This window comes from Humulus lupulus, chromosome 1, assembly GCF_963169125.1.
Source record: "Humulus lupulus chromosome 1, drHumLupu1.1, whole genome shotgun sequence".
Classification (NCBI taxonomy): domain Eukaryota; kingdom Viridiplantae; phylum Streptophyta; class Magnoliopsida; order Rosales; family Cannabaceae; genus Humulus; species Humulus lupulus.
Window position 1 is genome coordinate 275,416,335 of NC_084793.1, and position 19,278 is coordinate 275,435,612.

Here is a 19,278-nt window from a genome sequence, read left to right on the forward strand (position 1 = left end):
CATCGAACCTCGTCGAACCCAACTATAAACCCCACATCAAACCACCTATCAAAACCCCATTGAACCTAACTATCAACCCCCATCAGCCCGTCTATCGAACCCCATGAAACCCAACTATAAACCCCCCGTCGAACAACCAATCAAACCACATATCAAACCCCTCATGGAAACACACATCAAACCACACATCTGTTGAACCAGACCATCAACACCCCATCAAACACCATTGAACCAGACCATAAATACCCCATCGAACCCCTATCGAACTCTCTCATCGAACCCAACATGCATGTTTTTGAACAAAATAACCAAGGCAAAATGTAAGGGGTTTGTAATTACTTACACCATCATCGAGCCAACTCTAGGGTGTCTTCAGCATCAGAAACCAACAAGGACCATAATTCCCTGTGTGGAAATCCCTCTTCTTCTTGCTAGGGATATCTCCAAGCAGCCTTTTGTATAATGTCTTGTATTGTCTACTGAGTTGCTTCTTCAAAGGGTCGATGACTAAAGGTCTGTCATCGGTTGTATCCACACAAGGTCTCTTTCTCGTTGGATCGGTGTAGTCTTCAAATTTCTTAGGCGGGTGTCTTTTCCTCTTGAACGCAATCCCAACAACATCTTAGGGTTCTACAATAGCAACACCTAGGGTCTGAAGATCTACTGCGATAACTACAGTCGAAGGAGTGCATATATCATCTACCTCGAAATCATCTAGTAGATCAAGTGATTCAGTATCTGAATCTAATGCATCTTATGCCGTGTCTCTTAGTTGATCTTGTAAAAATCTCAAGATTTGTTTGACAACATCCATGATCACCGCCTGGTTCTGTAGGATGGTATCTTAATGACCTTCAACCCTCCCCAACCTCTCAAACACATCTCGTGGGCCGGATTAGGCATCGGCAGGGGTCAAGGCAGAGGATGGGGTTGGAGCCGAGGGTGCTGGGCCGGTGGGGACTGGGGTATCATCCTCGTCAAGGCCATCATCAACAAATATATTGGATGCCTTGACAACCTCAGCAGCTATCTTGGTCACTTTTGAAAATCAGTGGCTATTTCATCCTCTTAATCCTCGCCCAACCTAGGATACAGTGGAGCATCATCCTCAGTCAGGCCGCTATAATAATCCATCTCTGAAGGACGAGGCTTCAACATCGATAACACAACCAACTACAACCAATAGAAAACATTAATTTAGTTTGAATCAAGTAAAGAATATTGTCTTTTGAGATAATAAAGAAGAACTTACACTCGTCTTCTTGAACATCGGTGCAAGGTCGGCCTTAGAAATAAGATGCTCCTTATTGCTCGACCAACTGAGCATCCTTGAAAACTAGTTTCCATGGTTGATACCATACTCTCGGGAAAATTGTTGGATGGTCTCATACACCCATTACTGCAAGGTAGAGACATAACCAAATAAACTATACTTCATTTCTCTTTGTTTCCCTTTAACTTCATTCTTCTTCTCGTAGTTTCTCTTCTGTTAATGCATGTATTTTTTACATGAATTCATAAGCTTATTGAATGACATCTTCCCCCATGGTAAGTAAACAAATACTCAATGTCCTCAACTATCTACAACATATCTATCTATACATTTAACTTACCCTCTCGTGCAAGTAAAACCCCTTCAACCAAGAAACATAATCCCAACTTGTATGCATCTTCAACTTTAGTGCAATTTTTGAAAGCAGCCTCCAAATGCATTATCTTGATGGTTTCTTCATCATTAAAGTACTCCTTTATTAAGCGGTCACTAGTGAGGTGGTTTTTCAACTCAGTCTCTGATGGCCCAGCACTGAAGTTCAACCCCGTCACTAGAGCAAACTCGACTATACCAAATCTACACGGTCTAGATCCCAAATGGAAATGCTACTCGTCCTCTTTCTTACACTGGATCTTGCACAACATTAACTGATGAAATAGAGATGTCTGCAACTCCTCAGCCAAGAAAAATTGTTTGAAAGGGGATTCTTTCACCATATCTATCAAACCAAGCTCCTTAAACTTGTCCTTAATTGTACTCTTATGACCACTACCCCTATAGATGACCTAGCTGGGAAAGTGATCAATCAAGGGTAAAAGGAACTTTGACATCTGCAACAAAAAAAACATTTAATTGGAATCAAATGCAAAAATCCATAAATAAACAAAATACATGCATGCATTGAACCACCACCAAACCCCCATTGAACCACCATCGAACTAGAATTTGATTCTATATCATATTACATCTGACCTGCACCATCAAACCCCAATCGAACAACCAACGAGCATATACCTCTGTCCCTTTATCACCTAACCTATCGAACCCCAATCGAGTATGCATTGAGCCCAATCGAGGAATAATGTGGAACCCTTTTATGATGCGAGATTGAGAGACGAGAGGGACAAGGCGTGGGTTTTTGTGATGCGAGATTGAGATATGAGAGAGACGGACTGAGCTTCAGAGGGAGAAATAGAGGGAGGAGGCCACATGGCAGTGAGACATAGGAAAGAGGGAGGAGGCGATTTTGTTGTCGTCGTGGGTCAGGCGGGGGGATGGACCGAGAGAGAAAGTGAGAGAGAGAATGAAGAAGGAAAATTAGGGGGGAAAATTATGGCAAGTGTATTTTAGGTATAGTAAAAACAATTGACATCATTTTGAAATGATTAAAATGCCTATTATTTTTTTAATTAGGACCCCATTAAGTATAGAAACTCAAATTTCCCTTGCTGAATTGAAGACCATGCTATGCATTGATGGACTTTGGGCCAAGTGAAATGAATTAAGACCCATTTAGCCTTAAATGAAACTCGCGTTTAAGAGAAATTGGATTTGGATCCAATAGCATGATATGAGATGCATGCATGTGCTTTGGAGTCTACACGTGATTAGCTTATGAATTTGGGCTAGCAAAATAGGCTTTGTGCTTGGGCCATGCAAGCTTGGGTTTTCAAAAATGCTATTTTGTTTAGCCTTTTCTTTTCCTTCTCATTTCTTTTTATTACTCTTTCAGCTATGCCAAAATGTATTTTAATTCCTGGAAAAATCAAATCAAATCAAATTCAAACTAAATATTTTTAATTGTAAAATATATTCCATTAATTTATTGAAAATATTAATTAAAACTTAGTTTAATTTGGTATTTAAAATCAATAAATGTATATTTTCACCACTAATCAACAATTAATTGTAAATATTTTTTACGATTTCACCACAGATAAGTATGTATTTTTTTAAGCATCATTACAATTTCTTTTTAAATCTCAATATTTATAGGTTACATAAGTTTGGAGCCAAAAATCTTAATTATTTAGAGAAATGAGAAATATTACTCTTATTTATCTATGTCCATAAAACAATAATTTTGTTAATGATCTTTTAGATAGTCAATCAATTTTTCTTCTTCTTTGTGATTGATTTTATCTTTGATTAAGTAGTTGTTATTTTATTTGATATGTTTAAGGAAAAACACTAACTAATCGACATTGAAGTAATTTACAGTAACTTAGATTGGAAATATATAAATCTTCGATCATAGAAGTTATGTGTGTATATAAATCTAAATGATGTATCTTTATCGTCTATTTTTTTATCAAGTATAATTTTTGTGATAATTTTTTTTGGTTATTTCCAGCTTATTATATGATATGTTTTTGTTCAAAAATATTATTTGCATTTCTTATTTTAATAATTGACTAATAACTTTTTTTTATTTCCTACAATAGTTTCTTATAATTCAGGGAAGATTTTAAAAAAATTATCCAAATATTAAATAATTTATTTTATATTTATTGATATTTAGAGAAAGTTTACTCCTATACAATTATGGTGCTTGGTGCAAAATGATCCTTAATAGTGTGTGAAAGTAAATAAATATTCATATTTTTAATTTTGCAGTAAAATAACTTAATCACGTTTTTAATATTACATATTATCAAATATGTCATTTAACAAATTACTATTTTGTTCTAAATATTTTAATATTATGGTTGTTGACCTGTGAAATTAGCCAACGGTTGTATGTACAATATACGACACATTTTGAACGAAATAAATGACAGAGTATGATTATCTTAAATAAACACACAAGAATTTTATAGTGGTTCAGCCCTATTCAGATGAACAGTAATAACCTAATCCACTTAGCTTTTAGTATTGAGTTACTCGACAATTACAAGTATAAACTCCGGAATTCACTTCTCAGAAGAGTTTTTCTAGTCCCAAAAAAGAACTCATCTTTTTTATGAAGCCATGGGTTCTTTATTTATAGTACCCAGGGGCTGTTACACGATCAGTAATACTAGAGATCGTGGTTTGGTACACGATCATGGTGAGTGGAGATACGTGTCCACCTTCCCACGATTATGAGATCGTGAGTCTTCTCTTGTTTCTATAGATCGTGGTGGATAATGCACGATAGAAACCTCTGCGAAATGCTAAGTCTCTGTTGGTATGTCAGACTTAGGTGCTAGGCTTGATGACCAAAGCTTGGGTGCTGGACCTGTGATCTTCGGAGTGCTAGGCTTGTTGATCTCAGTTTGAACGAGAGTAATTAATTCTTAGTGAAGTGTACTTGGGGGTTTAGGCCGACCACCCCTACGGTCCTTGGGCATATTTGGCCGACCACCCCGAGGTAAGGTCAGGTCGACCACCCCTAGGGGTACAAGGCTTGCTTGGGCCGACCACCCGTAGGGGTAGGGGTCAGGCCGACCACCCGTAGGGGTACTGGCTTGGTCGATTTTCCTATAGGTCTTGGAGCTATCCTTTTCGCCCGTCGGTTTTTTCTCAATACTTTGTCGTTTTTCTCTGATTTGTGATGTCACGTGTCACATTCTCATTTGCCATGTTATCTTTGTATTTTTTAGGGATAACAATGGTATATATATTATTTTTTATTTTAAAGTTATTTGAATTTTTTTAATTTTTTATGGGTTGTTGAATGATATATCATACTACAAAATACATATACTAAGTTGAAAAATAATATATCAATAAAACTTACAAAATTATTACTAAAAAAATGTAAATACTATGCTAACAAAATTATATACTACTATTAAAATATATATACCATAATACAAAATTGTATACTACTATTATGTATAAAAAAATAGAAACTAAATATCATAAAAAAAAAATTGAAATATAATACCACAAATATGGAGCATTCAAACACAATTTGATGAGTTACAAGAATATTATTATTCTAATACATATTTTTATCCAGTAATTACATAAAATAAAAAACTAAATAAAATTTTGATAAAGTAGTTTCTTATATTTCATAAAAAAAATAATGAGAATAGAATTTTTTTAAGAAAAACTATTTTAATGTCACATAAATTGTTTTAAATAAATATAATTTTAAAATTTTCTATACCACGGAGTAAAGAAAGCTTAATATGTGGACTTACCAATGGCAAGCACGAGAAAATCACTGTTAGCTAAACTACGTGCCACCAGGTAAACTTAGCATAATAAAGATGTTATAAATTTAGCTACAATACAAACATATTCTTTTGGTATCGATTAAAAATGCTTTGATTCTCCTACATCGAATCTCTAGAGATTTGACTTCCAAGCTCCCATGACATTTTAAATTTTTTTTATTTCTATAAAGCATTATTTTCAAAATAAAACATCAATTGCTCTGAGCTGTTGGTTAACATGCAAATAAACAGTTTTATATTTATTTGAATAAAAACTTAAGAACAAAACATAAAATTACTTTCCGTAAGTTTATTTTTATTTTTTATTTTACATAATTTTGAAAACTATTTTTTCTTACTTTTAAGTTTTTTAAACATTTTTCTTCTCCTTCCTCATCAGCTTTTTTATCAAACATATTTTTATATTTTAAAAATATAAAACAAAAATAGTTACTAAATACAATTTTATTTTATAAAAATAAAAAAATATAAAACAAAAATATATTTTTATTTTTGTGTTTAAAAAATTTACAAACAAAAATTTTAGCTAACGCAACAAATACTTTTTCCATAATAATTTTTTTACGTACTCAGTCAACTTTTAATTTGGCCAAAGGTGATGATCTCACATAGTTTTTATTGGATGAAAAATTAGATTGAATTACTATTTATTATTTGTAATTAATGAAAAAAAAAAACAACTAGACTAGTCATTTCAATTCGTGCCAGTGGAAGCCAAGGAGTAAGTACGGCTAATTTCACCATCTTTGAAGCTTTATCCCTAAACAATTGATTTCAATGATTTTCCTTATACAAAAAGACTTCAATGATTTGGTCATCCGATTTAGCTTTACAAATTAAGAATGACTTTAGACATACTCCGATTTGAAGAACAAAAATGTATATTTACAAATAAATAAATAAATAAAAATACAAATATAAATGCCCATTTTGTGTGACATGTGATACAACGAAAAAAATACTATTAAAAAAAACGTTTCATAAATACAGGCTTATTATTAAATAAAAATTATCACGATGTATTAAAAAAAATTAGCCTGTTGTTACTTTCTTCAATCTAATTAATTAATTAAGGCCATTGACAACTAATAATTTAAAATCTTATTAAAAAATAATTAGCTGAATTATATATTAATTTTTATTTAAAAGAGAGTTGAAAAAAAGGGGTAGATAGACATGCGGTGAAAGAGAGAAGACGTTGGACTTTGAAACATATAATTTGGTTTGCAGATGTTATTTTAATGACGATGAATACCGAAGTTAAAGACTCGTCTTCTGATTCAAACCCCAGCCCCAACCCCAACCCCAACCCCAACCCCAACGGAGTTCAACCTCCATCTCCAATGGCGACCCTTTCAATTAACGATTCAGATCGCAAGCCTTCATGGTTTACGCCCAAAAGGTACCTCCTTCACACTCTTTCTCCCTACTTCTCTTCAATTTTAGGAAGAAACTTCTTCAATTGCTCGGATTGGACTCATGTTTTTCATTTTCAATTCGCACCTTTTGGTGTAAACTTTTGGTCCATGAAATTCTTGGTTGGTATTGTATTGTGATGATTATATGTATTTGTGTATATTTATTGCTGCAGGTTGCTCATTATCTTTTGTATAATTAACATGGTGAATTATGTGGATCGTGGAGCAATAGCAAGTAACGGTGTTAACGGTAATCTTGGAACTTGCACGGATAGTGGAATTTGTACTTCGGGAACCGGAATTCAGTAAGATTTTTATGAGCAGAGTAGCTCTACAGAGTTCATTGGGAATTTAGTTTAGCCTTAGAGCACACAATCATGATGCACTAAAACATTAAGTTTAATTTCTCCATGTTTATGGGCACTGCAGCAAGTGATTTGTTTTATTGTTTTCTTGTAGGGGAGATTTTAACCTCAATAATTTTCAAGATGGTGTTTTGTCATCTGCATTTATGGTTGGACTCCTTATCGCTTCTCCAATATTTGCTTCCTTAGCAAAGAGGTGACTACCTCATTTTCGAGTTAAAACTGTAATTTATTTCTTGTCGTTGTTTTGCTGGAGTAATTACAAGTTGGTATATCCTCTTCTTCTTGCAGCCATAGCCCTTTTAGGCTTATTGGAGTTGGATTATCTGTTTGGACATTTGCTGCAGTGGGATGCGGTATTTCAATTGATTTTTGGTCTATCACAATATGTCGCATGTAAGTAAAAAATGTCGGTTCTTTCATTTGCTTTTAGCCTTTTAAGTTGTGCTACTTTGCTAATTATAACAGTACATTGTCCTTCTAGGCTGGTTGGTGTAGGCGAGGCATCTTTCATTAGTCTTGCTGCTCCATTTATTGATGACAATGCCCCACCTGAGCAAGTTCGATTTTTTCGCCTTCCTTTTCCTTTGTATTCTTATTTTGTTTGTATGTGCATTTTCTTCCTTCATTTTATGCCAAATAACTCTTTGTTGTGGACCTCAGAAAACTGCATGGCTTGCTTTCTTTTACATGTGCATACCCACTGGAATTGCACTGGGCTATGTCTATGGTGGAGTTGTAAGTTTTCATATCCTATGTTTAGGAGTGTGGTCTTGCAATAGTTACAAGCATTGTTAGATCTTTTAAATTTTCATGCTATGAAGATTGAGAATGAGAAACTACAGAAAATGCTGTTCTTTATGTATGGGTTTGTTCTCGGTTTTTATTCATAATATTGGATATGCACTATATCCTTGATTCATCTAGAATGTTTTTAAAAAAATCCTGGAAGTATTTACTCAGTAATATCTTTTGTATTTTTGCTCATTAAGGTTGGAAGCAATTTCAGTTGGCGTTATGCATTTTTTGGCGAGGCACTCCTTATGCTTCCTTTTGCTGTTTCGGGATTTCTGGTGAAACCTTTGCAGTTGAAAGGTGACTGTTCTGAGATGCATATTTGTATGTTGAAGTGCCTTGCATATATTCTTGTCATTTACATATTCACTTGCTGTACTACTTATGACCATAGGATTTGCATATGTTGGTTCAAACAAAGGATTGTCAACAATTGAAGCAACTGGCCATGTAATGGAAGGTAGTACATATCGTAACTTTTTTCTCTATTGTTGTTAGGTTTTATTTCTCCTCTCATTTATAAGTCAAACTAACATCCTTGCATCGAACACATTGTAATTAATTCGGATTTGCAGTAAACAGTTTTTTCTTGAAGTATAATAAAATATAGGAATGTAAATGTGTACATGTGTACACTCTGTAATGACTAAAAGAAAATAACTGCAAAGGCTACAATATTGAAGGTGTCAAAGACTTAAAGGGCTTGTTTAACATGACTTCCAAAGTGGGTAATTGGCACATTTAGTCCCTTCATTGGTTAAGTTGTGACGATTTTGTCCCCATCCTTTCAATTTGGCACATTTAGTCCCTTTATGAAATTTAAGATCAGTTATAATTTTCTTATATCTTGTGCGTCTCTTTCTATTTAAAATACTCATTTTTTCAAATGGGATTTTTATTTTGTGATATTCTATTACATCTTCTAATTTTGACTCTCTCTTCCTCACTCTCTCTTTATTAATGATAAAAATAACTGATTGTTGCATATGAGATGGTATTTTTTTCCTAATTTTCTTTAAAGCATCTTTTACATATTCTCATTATACAAGTTACAAATTTTACTTACACATCAAAAAGGTGTGTAATTTGAGAAGTTATTTTAAAAGACTATCCAAATAATACTTAAAATTAAGCTTTGAAAAAGAAAATTATCCCAAACAAGCGGACAACATCTTTGCACATACTCATGGTGATGGTATTGGAGAATGACATAATCTAAGAACGTAATGTGATAGACCTCCCATCACTTTTGTATACAATAGGAGGGGTAAGGGTAGAAATGGGCTCGGGGTAAGGGCTGATCAAGAGGAAAGAAACATTATGTGAGGTAGTTATATGAGGAGTTTTTGGGTGTAAGTGGGGTAGACGGGAATAGGGTGTAGACCTTACTATAAATAAGGATAGACCAGAATTATATGTTTTTCAGGCTGGAATTGAGTTGTAGTTTCTGTTGTTTGGGAGAGGCCAGGCTCTCGAACTACCTGGGTATTAATGCAAGCTGGTTTTCATTCAATTTTTCTCTGCATTATTTCTTTTCTGTTATTCTGTTCTGTTTGTTGGCTGTTTTGGGACATCACAGATAGGAAATTCCTATCAAATTGGTATCAGAGACAACGATTTCTATGGGGCCGAAGAAAGACCTGCAGAGTGAGGTGCTTGAGGAGAAGATGGAGCTGATGCAGTCTGAATTTCGGAAGGAATTGGAAGAGTTGAGAGTGGAATTTCAGCACCTTCCCAGAGAATTGGAGACGATGAAGTCTGAAGTGTTAAGGTTACCTGCGATGGAGAAGAAGATGGACCTTCTGGTGGTTCATTTGGCCCAGTTGCTTCAAGCTTCGGGGAAGACGGGTAGTGGATCTTCAGCTGGAGAGGCCGACTGTCAGAAGCCAGTTTTGGAGGAGGAGCATCGGTCGGGGGTGCGATCTCCACAACCTCGGGCACAAGCTTTTTCTCCAGCACCGCCTATCATCGGAGAGCAATCCAGCGGCCACCACGAACAGCAGCAGCAGTCCTCGGAACCGTGGGGAGTTGCCCAGAATTTTGGCCAGGATTTTCGCCCACCTCGAATGGAGCTGCCTCTATTTTCAGGAGAAAATCCAGACGGCTGGGTTTATAAAACAGAACGCTACTTCTTGCTGATGCATCTTACGGAACCGCAGATGCTGGAAACGGCGATTATCGGATTGGATGGTGATGCACTCACGTGGTTTCAGTGGGAAAATCAGCGGCGACCGATTACTTCGTGGGCTAGTCTGAAACAGCAAATTTTGCTGCGATTCCGGGCGTCGCCGGTGGGTTCGGTGTCGGAGGAGCTACTGTCTGTGACCCAGACGTCCACTGTGCGTGATTACCGTCTTCGCTGGGAAATGCTGGCTTCTCGGGTCCCTGATGTGCCCGACCATGTGTTGGAAGGCAGCTTTGTCCGTGGGCTCAAAGAGAGCATCAAAGCAGCCCTTCATATCCTCCAGCCCGTGGGCCTATCCAATATCATGGATACGGCCCAACGGATAGAAGAAGGCCACCAATTGCTTCAGACGGGCCAGCCCATTAGATCTGGGTTCACTAAACAAACCCTCAGCCCACTTACCTTACCCAGAACCACTCAGCCGCCCTTCCTCGCCAAGCCACCTCTGACCTCCCCGACAGCTCTTTCTTCTCCGGCATCAGCGCAGACCAGCAGCAGCGTACCTCCAGCGTCGAAAACTTCATTCCGTCGGCTAACAGAAGCAGAGTACCAGGATAAACGTGCGCGTGGCGTTTGCTTTCGTTGTGATAAAAAATTCCACCGCGGCCATGAATGTGAGCAGAAGTTCCTCCAAGTGTTACTGCTCGCGGATGAAGAAGAGTTTGTGCAGCTGGAGGAATCGCCACCACCATCCCCAGAATCCGGTGAACTGTGCGGTGCCGAGGAGACGCTGGCCACCCTTTCTTTGAACTCTCTGGTGGGCATTTCGTCCACTCACACCATGAAACTAGCTGGGCATATTGGGCACAAACCAGTCACAGTTTTGATTGACAGTGGGGCAACTCACAATTTTATTTCAACAACGATTGTTTCTGCAGTGGGAATACCGATTACAGCCACTACGTGTTACGGGGTTCTATTGGGAACCGGCGGCAAGGTCCGAACGGAAGGTATTTGTGCCCAAGTGGAGCTTGATCTCGGAGCATTACGTGTGGTCACTGATTTTTTGCCGTTGGAACTTGGCGGGGCGGACGTGATACTTGGTATTAAGTGGCTGGAAACACTTGGAAATATGCAGGTTAATTGGAGGACCATGGTCATGAAGTTTGAGATGGCGGGTTCGTGGGTTACGTTACAAGGCGACCCTAGTCTTTGTAAATCTCCTATTTCATTGAAAGCAATGATACTATCAGTCGAACGGGAAGCGCAAGGTTATTGGGTTCAGTTTGGGGAGCTAACAGCCACACCAACCACTGCAAATCAGCCCCTGCCGTCAGCTGTGACAGCCGTTTTACAAGAGTTTCAGTCAGTTTTTGAAATGCCAGTGGGTCTCCCGCCCTTAAGGGCTCATGAACATGCAATTCTTCTCAAAGAAGGCACGGGTCCCATCTCCGTTAGGCCTTACCGTTATGCTCAGGTTCAAAAGGATGAGATCGAGCGATTAGTAGCTGAAATGCTCCAAGCCGGTATTATACAGCCTAGTACAAGTCCTTTTTCCAGCCCGGTTTTGCTTGTTAAAAAGAAAGACGGCAGTTGGCGATTTTGCGTGGATTACAGGGCTCTCAACCGTGAAACGGTAGCTGATAAGTTTCCAATTCCAGTCATAGATGAGTTATTGGATGAGCTTCATGGAGCACAAATCTTTTCGAAGTTGGACTTGAAGTCGGGATACCATCAAATTCGGGTCAAGGCAAGGGATATTGAGAAGACAGCTTTTCGCACACATGACGGGCACTACGAATTCTTGGTCATGCCGTTTGGTCTCACAAACGCTCCAGCCACATTTCAAGCCCTTATGAATGAAGTTTTTCGCGATTTTTTGCGCAAATTTGTGTTAGTTTTTTTTGATGATATATTGATATACAGCCCGTCTTTGGAGGACCATGTACATCACTTGACTTTGGTTATGGATCGTCTTCACCGCCACAAGTTGTTTGCAAATCGCAAGAAGTGTATGTTCGCTCAAGCACAAGTGGAATATTTGGGTCATGTGATTTCAGCAGAAGGAGTGGCTGCCGACCCTAATAAAGTGGCTGCAATGGAGGCTTGGCCGACTCCCAAGTCTATAAAGGAGTTGAGGGGTTTCTTGGGACTTACCGGGTATTACCGCAAATTTGTCAAAGGTTATGGAAGCATCGCTAAGCCACTAACGGATCAGCTCCGAAAAGACTCTTATGGGTGGACTCAAGAGGCCGATTCAGCCTTCATTCACTTGAAGAAGGCTATGTGTTCGGTACCGGTCTTGGCATTACCCAATTTTTCAGCCCCTTTTGTGTTGGAAGCGGATGCGTCGGGAGCTGGGTTAGGGGCTGTTTTGATGCAAAACGGGCGCCCCGTGGCCTATTTCAGTCAAAGTTTGTCACCGCGAGCTCGTATGAAGTCTATTTATGAGAGGGAACTCATGGCAATCGTGTTGGCGGTCCAAAAGTGGAGACCTTATTTGTTGGGGCGCAAGTTTTTGGTGAGGACAGATCAACGCAGTTTAAAATATTTGTTGGAACAAAGATTGGTGGCTCTTGAGCACCAAAAGTGGCTTACAAAATTGCTGGGATATGACTTTGATATTCAATATAGACCGGGGTTAGAAAATAAAGCGGCTGATGCGTTATCGCGCCTACCTTGTGAGGCTGTTTTTTCAGCCATTTCAGTTCCTAATGTTGTGTCCATCCCGGATTTAAAGGCTCACACAGCGTCAGATCCTTTTCTTTCTAAGATAACGAAGGAGTTGCAAGAGGGGCAGCAAGTGGCTGGGTATTCGCTGGTACAAGGCTGTCTGAAATTTAAGGGGCGTTTAGTCATTCCAGCATCCTCCCCTTTCATCCCATTATTGTTACAGGAGTATCACAGCAGCGCCGTGGGGGGACATTCGGGGGTGTTTAAAACTTTTCAGCGAGTTGCAACTGATTTATATTGGCAGGGAATGCGGAGGGACGTTCAAAAGTTTGTTGCGGAATGTGCCACTTGCCAGCAAAGTAAGTATCTCGCTCAATCTCCAGCTGGTTTGCTTCAGCCATTGCCCATTCCAGACCAAGTTTGGGATGATATCTCCATGGATTTCATTGAAGGGCTGCCGAAATCGAATGGGTTTGACTCCATCTTTGTTGTGGTGGACCGTTTGAGCAAATATGCGCACTTTATTCCCCTACGCCATCCATTTACAGCCACTACCGTCGCTGCCTGTTTTGTGAGTGAAGTTGTCAAGCTTCATGGGGTTCCACGTTCCATTGTTTCCGATCGTGACAAGGTGTTCCTCAGTTTGTTTTGGAAGGAGTTATTTAGGTTGCAGGGAACAAGTTTAAAGAAAAGTACAGCTTACCACCCCCAATTCGATGGACAAACGGAGGTGGTTAATCGCTGCCTAGAAACGTATCTACGTTGCTTTATTAGCTCAAAACCGAGTCATTGGGCTAGGTGGTTGTCTTGGGCAGAGTATTGGTACAATACTTCCTTTCATTCAGCTGCTGGAATGACACCGTTCAAAGCCCTTTATCATCGTGACCCCCCGCCATTGATCCGTTTTGAACCAGCCAGCACCAAAGTCTCCGCTGTGGAACAGGTGTTAACTGACAGAGACAATGTGCTGGAACTTTTAAAACAGAATCTCCATAGGGCCCAGCAGAAAATGAAGTCTCAAGCTGATAAGAAGAGAAGAGAGGTTAATTTTGAGGTGGGGAATTTTGTTTATGTTAAGCTGCGACCCTACAGGCAACGGACGGTAGCCAAACGTGTTAATGAGAAGCTGTCACCGAGGTACTTTGGCCCTTTTCAGATTTTAGAGCGCATTGGTGCTGCTGCCTATCGTCTCCAGCTTCCTCCTGATGCTACAATACACCCGGTTTTCCATGTTTCATTGCTGAGGACAGCGCTGGGACCAAACCAGCAACCAACTAAGCTCCCTCCCGAGCTCACAGCGGAGTTAGAATGGATTTTGCAGCCAGAGAGTGTGCTGGAGTTTAGGCCAGGAACTCAGAAAGAAGCATCCCAGGCCTTGATCAAGTGGATGAACATACCAGAATGTGATGCAACTTGGGAAGACTTCACTGTGATTCAAGAACAGTTCCCCGATTTTCACCTTGAGGACAAGGTGAAACTGGTGGCCGGCGGTATTGATAGACCTCCCATCACTTTTGTATACAATAGGAGGGGTAAGGGTAGAAATGGGCTCGGGGTAAGGGCTGATCAAGAGGAAAGAAACATTATGTGAGGTAGTTATATGAGGAGTTTTTGGGTGTAAGTGGGGTAGACGGGAATAGGGTGTAGACCTTACTATAAATAAGGATAGACCAGAATTATATGTTTTTCAGGCTGGAATTGAGTTGTAGTTTCTGTTGTTTGGGAGAGGCCAGGCTCTCGAACTACCTGGGTATTAATGCAAGCTGGTTTTCATTCAATTTTTCTCTGCATTATTTCTTTTCTGTTATTCTGTTCTGTTTGTTGGCTGTTTTGGGACATCACAGATAGGAAATTCCTATCATAATGGCAGCTGAACATAGTTGAACTTACAGTTCTGCTTTTCTTAATTTGTAACATGAAAATTTCTATACTTATATTGCTGTGTATTTTTGTTTTTAATGATGCAAATTGTGGTTTTAGATAAAATTGGAGATGGTTAATCAAATTTATGCTGAACTTTTGTCATGTTGTTGCTGTTTTCTGTTCTTTAAGACATGCTTTTGCAGCAACTGTCTTTATCAAGACTGCTGATAACCTTATAACTGTTGTTTCAGACGGATCAGATGTAGATTCTGTGCTTATTCCCTTAGATGAAACGACGAAGTAAGTAGCTATTTCATTTTTTTGGATTCCTTATATATCATTGTTTTGGAAACTACTAAAGGTCAATTGTGATGCCCGAAAACACACTAATACAAATAGATCCTATCGTATTAAATTTTCATATAAGTCCTACACTTGTATTAGTTGTCGTATAAGGCACTGCCTATGCTTCTTTGTTTCCCAAGTATGATCTTTGGTAATTAAGGGAACTGTTGAATTGCAATTCAATTAAGGGAGAGGAAGTAATTTAGTTAAAAGAGAAGAACTGTAGAGAGTTCCAAATTTAAGTGGATATAAAATGTAGACAAATGCAGTCTACCAAAGGTGTACTAAGTAAGACCAAAATTCCTTGGGTTTATTTATTTATGTTGGTTTTGTTAAATATACATTGTCGTCCTTCTTCTAAAATGTGAGATGAAAAAAAATAATAGTACTTTTTAGCATCAGTACCTAGTTAGTGTAAAATTCTTTAACAAAGTTGTACCTGACAGGCTATTTTGTTGAATATTATCTTTTTGGATTCCCAATAAGACAACTTGGAGCAATTTTGTTACGTTTTCTTGCTTATTTATATTTACCCATGATTAGGAAGTTGTGGGAGGGAGCAAGGAAAGACCTTAATCTTTTTCCCTTGCCACACTATAATAGAACTTTTAATTGATGTCAGCCTGATTGAATCAAGATCAGATGTAACAAGTAAATCTAACCTACATAATTGCTGGCCTCAAATAATCTGATTGGATTTTCTTTTGTATGTTTCAGGTTATCAGCTTTCTCTAGATTATCGAACCAATTCTCCAGATTTACAAAGGATATGAAAGTACTTTTGCTTGATAAAGTTTATGTTGTCAATGTTTTAGGTACACTTTATATTCACTTTACTAGAACTTTGTCGCAGAGTTTTATTTCATAAACTTTATAAATTTTGTGATGAAAAATTTACATCTTCTACTGTTATTAGAATGTGTTTTCATTTAAATATATGTTTGTGTGCTCCCAAGTATCCTTTTTTTTTTAAAAAAAAAAAATCATTTCCTTGCGATTTCTCCAATCACTAATTATTTGGTAAATTTAGGCTTTTGTACTTTATTATTTTTTTTATGAGTCGATCCGCTTAAATGTTTTGCTTTTACTGCTATATCGGGAGTTACTCCATGTATTGCTTGACGTAAAACAGATTATTTTTTTTAACGGTTATTTTTTGTTTGTTTGTTTGTTTTGCAATTGATTGGCAGGTTACATTTCATACAACTTTGTTATTGGCGCCTATTCTTATTGGGGGCCAAAGGCTGGTTATAATATTTATCATATGGTAAAGCTGTTGCTATTCTTACTTATTATTATGTATTTGTATCCTTTCAGATTAAGTTTTTGCTTTTCTTCATATTCAGCCCTTATAACTTAAAAAGAAATTTCATTTTTTTGACTTACAGTACAGATGATTATTCTGATTGATTGAAACTTTTACCAGAGTAATGCAGATTTGTTATTTGGTGGGATTACGATTGTCTGTGGAATTTTCGGCACATTGGCAGGAGGGTTTATCCTTGATAAAATGAATGCTACAATTTCTAACGCATTTAAGGTGAGTTATTTCATAGATTTGCATGTATTCAAATTATTATTTGATGTTCTATTCTGTACTTGATTTTTAATAACACACTAGGCTGTATTTATTTTTATGTGTTTAATTTCTTACAAATTATATATGTTAAAGTACCTTTGAAGAGGCCAAGGCATAATCAGAGTAAAACGGTTCCTGTATGAGTAGTCAGTCATGTTCTCATATGCTCTTTAATATTGGAATTGTACCATTTTTGCTAGAACTTTTAAATCATGTACTCTGATGACAATTGTTATTTCATTGCTTAATCTTCTGCCTTTTGCAGCTTCTTTCAGTAGCCACTTTTCTAGGTGCAATATTTTGCTTCAGTGCCTTCTGTCTAAAGAGCTTATATGGTTTCATAGCTCTCTTTGCGGTGGGTGAACTACTTGTATTTGCAACTCAGGTAATCTCTTAATGCACGAGTGTTTTGATAGGATAATGGTTTCTTGTTTACTTTTTCTGTGATTTGTCATGATTAGAAACAGTCATCTTGCACATCCCCAATACATGGAAAATGAAAGGGGTTGGTTGGCTGTCATTATATGACAATGCTTTACTAATGAATCATTAATCGTAATGTTCCTGCAGGCTCCAGTTAATTATGTTTGCCTCCATTGCGTTAAACCAAGTTTGAGGCCATTGTCAATGGCTATGTCAACTGTTTCAATTCACATATTTGGTGATGTTCCTTCCTCACCTCTTGTCGGGATTCTCCAGGTGTGTTTCATTCAACAGAGATTCATTTGTATTTGCAGTGGTCTAGTTTTTGTTGATAGTTAGCTGCCACAATCAGGCTTTTTGTTGTGATTAATGTTTGTGCTTGAAAATACTCTGTTTTCATTTGGCAATATATTTTTGTTCTGAATAATATTTTGCAAGGATGTTAAATCTAGTATGGTGTCTGAGGAAGAGAATTTTCCAGATAATATAATGGCAGCAGCCAGGAAGAGTATGACGTTGATTGCTGACTTATATTATGTACCTCAATGTCATAATAGATTCATTACTTATGAAGGTGATTTTAAGATATGATGTTTAACCTGAGTCAAACATCACATCTTAAACAAAGTTAGCCTAAACTGCTGGAAGAATCCTGTTTTAGTTATTGATTTATGTAAATTTAATAAGCTGGACACTTTGACCAACATCTAGTTTCATAGTTTATGTTTTTGTAGGATTCAAATGGTTGTCCTTTTTATCTTACGGAAAAAGATGGCCCCTTTTTTTTTAATTATTTTTTTTATGAAGATTTCTGCGTAGAATTGCATAAATAAATGAGAATTTTAAATATTTTATATCTTGAATTATAGCTTCTTCCTTCTACCTCATACAAAAACAGATCTAGTGTCATGCTGCTACTCTGTCATTCTATGGATCAAATTGCTTCTTGCCTACAATTAGATTATACGTTGTAAATGATTAGTCTTGGTGATATCTTGGTTATATAAGTTCCTACATGCATGTGTTTTTATCTTTCTCCTCGCCTCACACAAATATTCTCTTCTGTGGCATTATGTTTGAATTTTATCATAATGCAGGATCATCTTAACAACTGGAGGACAACAGCTCTAATTCTGACTGCTATTCTGTTTCTTGCTGCTGCAATATGGTTCATAGGTGAGTGGCAAACTATTGCGAATTTCTTACATGTTTAACCTGTGAAAAAACTGCTCTCCATCTTTGTCTACAAGTGAGAATCACACATGCCATGTTCCATAAGAATAAAGTTGAAACTTATCATTCTTCATCTATCTGCGGGTGTAAGCATGTGCATCAGATATGCCTGCTCTATTTACTTGACATAATAAAAATAGAATTGAAACTTTATTTGTGCGCGATCACAGATTATCTATTTTATGATTTATTTCATATGCATTTACAGGTATCTTCCTGAATAGTTTTGACTTGTCCAATGAGGATGATGAAAATCAAGTTGCTGTAATTAATAGAGACAACCGGAAGCCCTTGCTTGAAGAAAACAGTAATGAGGAAGTGGATGCCCCTGCTCAAGCATAGATTTTCTTTACTTATTCTTTTTTAAATCCCAACAACGATATTTCTTGCACACTACATTCAAGTATTCACACCTGAACATCTTTTCAAAATCATCTATTTCCTTGGAAGGAAAATGGGATGGATTATTCACTTCAACCAGATTGCTGTCCACAGCTTAAGATTGTCAATTGTGTACAGGAAATCATGCAGAAGTTAAAATGTATTTCCTCCATAAATCAGCAGGTAACTTATGACTTGTGAGTTTCTGTTTGAGCATTACTCTTTTCTTTTAGATGTAATTTATTGCTGCTCTAAAAGGTGGGAGAAGACAGTAGGGAAGAGAATTTTTTACTGTTTGAAGTGACGTCTCTGTACAAACTTTCTGTACTGTGCTACAATGTTTGACAATCATGTAAATATTTACTATTCTTCGATGTTTATAGAAAATCTTAATTTTATGAAGGCATTCAAGGGTCTTTCTATATAAAGATATCAATTACAATTGCTAATCTATAACATAATTTAATATTGTAGGACTTACTTTTTTTAGTGTATGGTATTCAAGATCGCAGGTACTTTATATGGTTTCTGCATTTAAGCCTTATGTTGTTCATTTCCTACACTCTGTGCCTATCTTTTGCTTTTAGTCGGATATGAGTGGCTACTCTCGATGCCATTTTTCTGTAATGCGACAAT

The 19,278-nt window shown here is 37.4% G+C and overlaps 1 protein-coding gene across 1 annotated transcript; it reads left to right on the forward strand.

The window, feature by feature from the left end:
* Window positions 1-6,639: 6,639 nt before the first annotated feature.
* On the forward strand, window positions 6,640-19,048 carry LOC133806925 (probable sphingolipid transporter spinster homolog 2). Its single transcript, XM_062245020.1, has 16 exons — window positions 6,640-6,844; window positions 7,034-7,165; window positions 7,320-7,421; window positions 7,517-7,621; window positions 7,710-7,785; window positions 7,889-7,963; window positions 8,218-8,320; window positions 8,415-8,480; window positions 14,933-14,981; window positions 15,744-15,841; window positions 16,217-16,293; window positions 16,453-16,566; window positions 16,871-16,990; window positions 17,176-17,304; window positions 18,126-18,204; window positions 18,470-19,048. Exons 1-16 carry the CDS (start codon window positions 6,684-6,686, stop codon window positions 18,601-18,603), a joined length of 1,620 nt encoding a protein of 539 aa, XP_062101004.1. The 5' UTR covers window positions 6,640-6,683; the 3' UTR covers window positions 18,604-19,048.
* The last annotated feature ends 230 nt before the right edge of the window (window positions 19,049-19,278 follow it).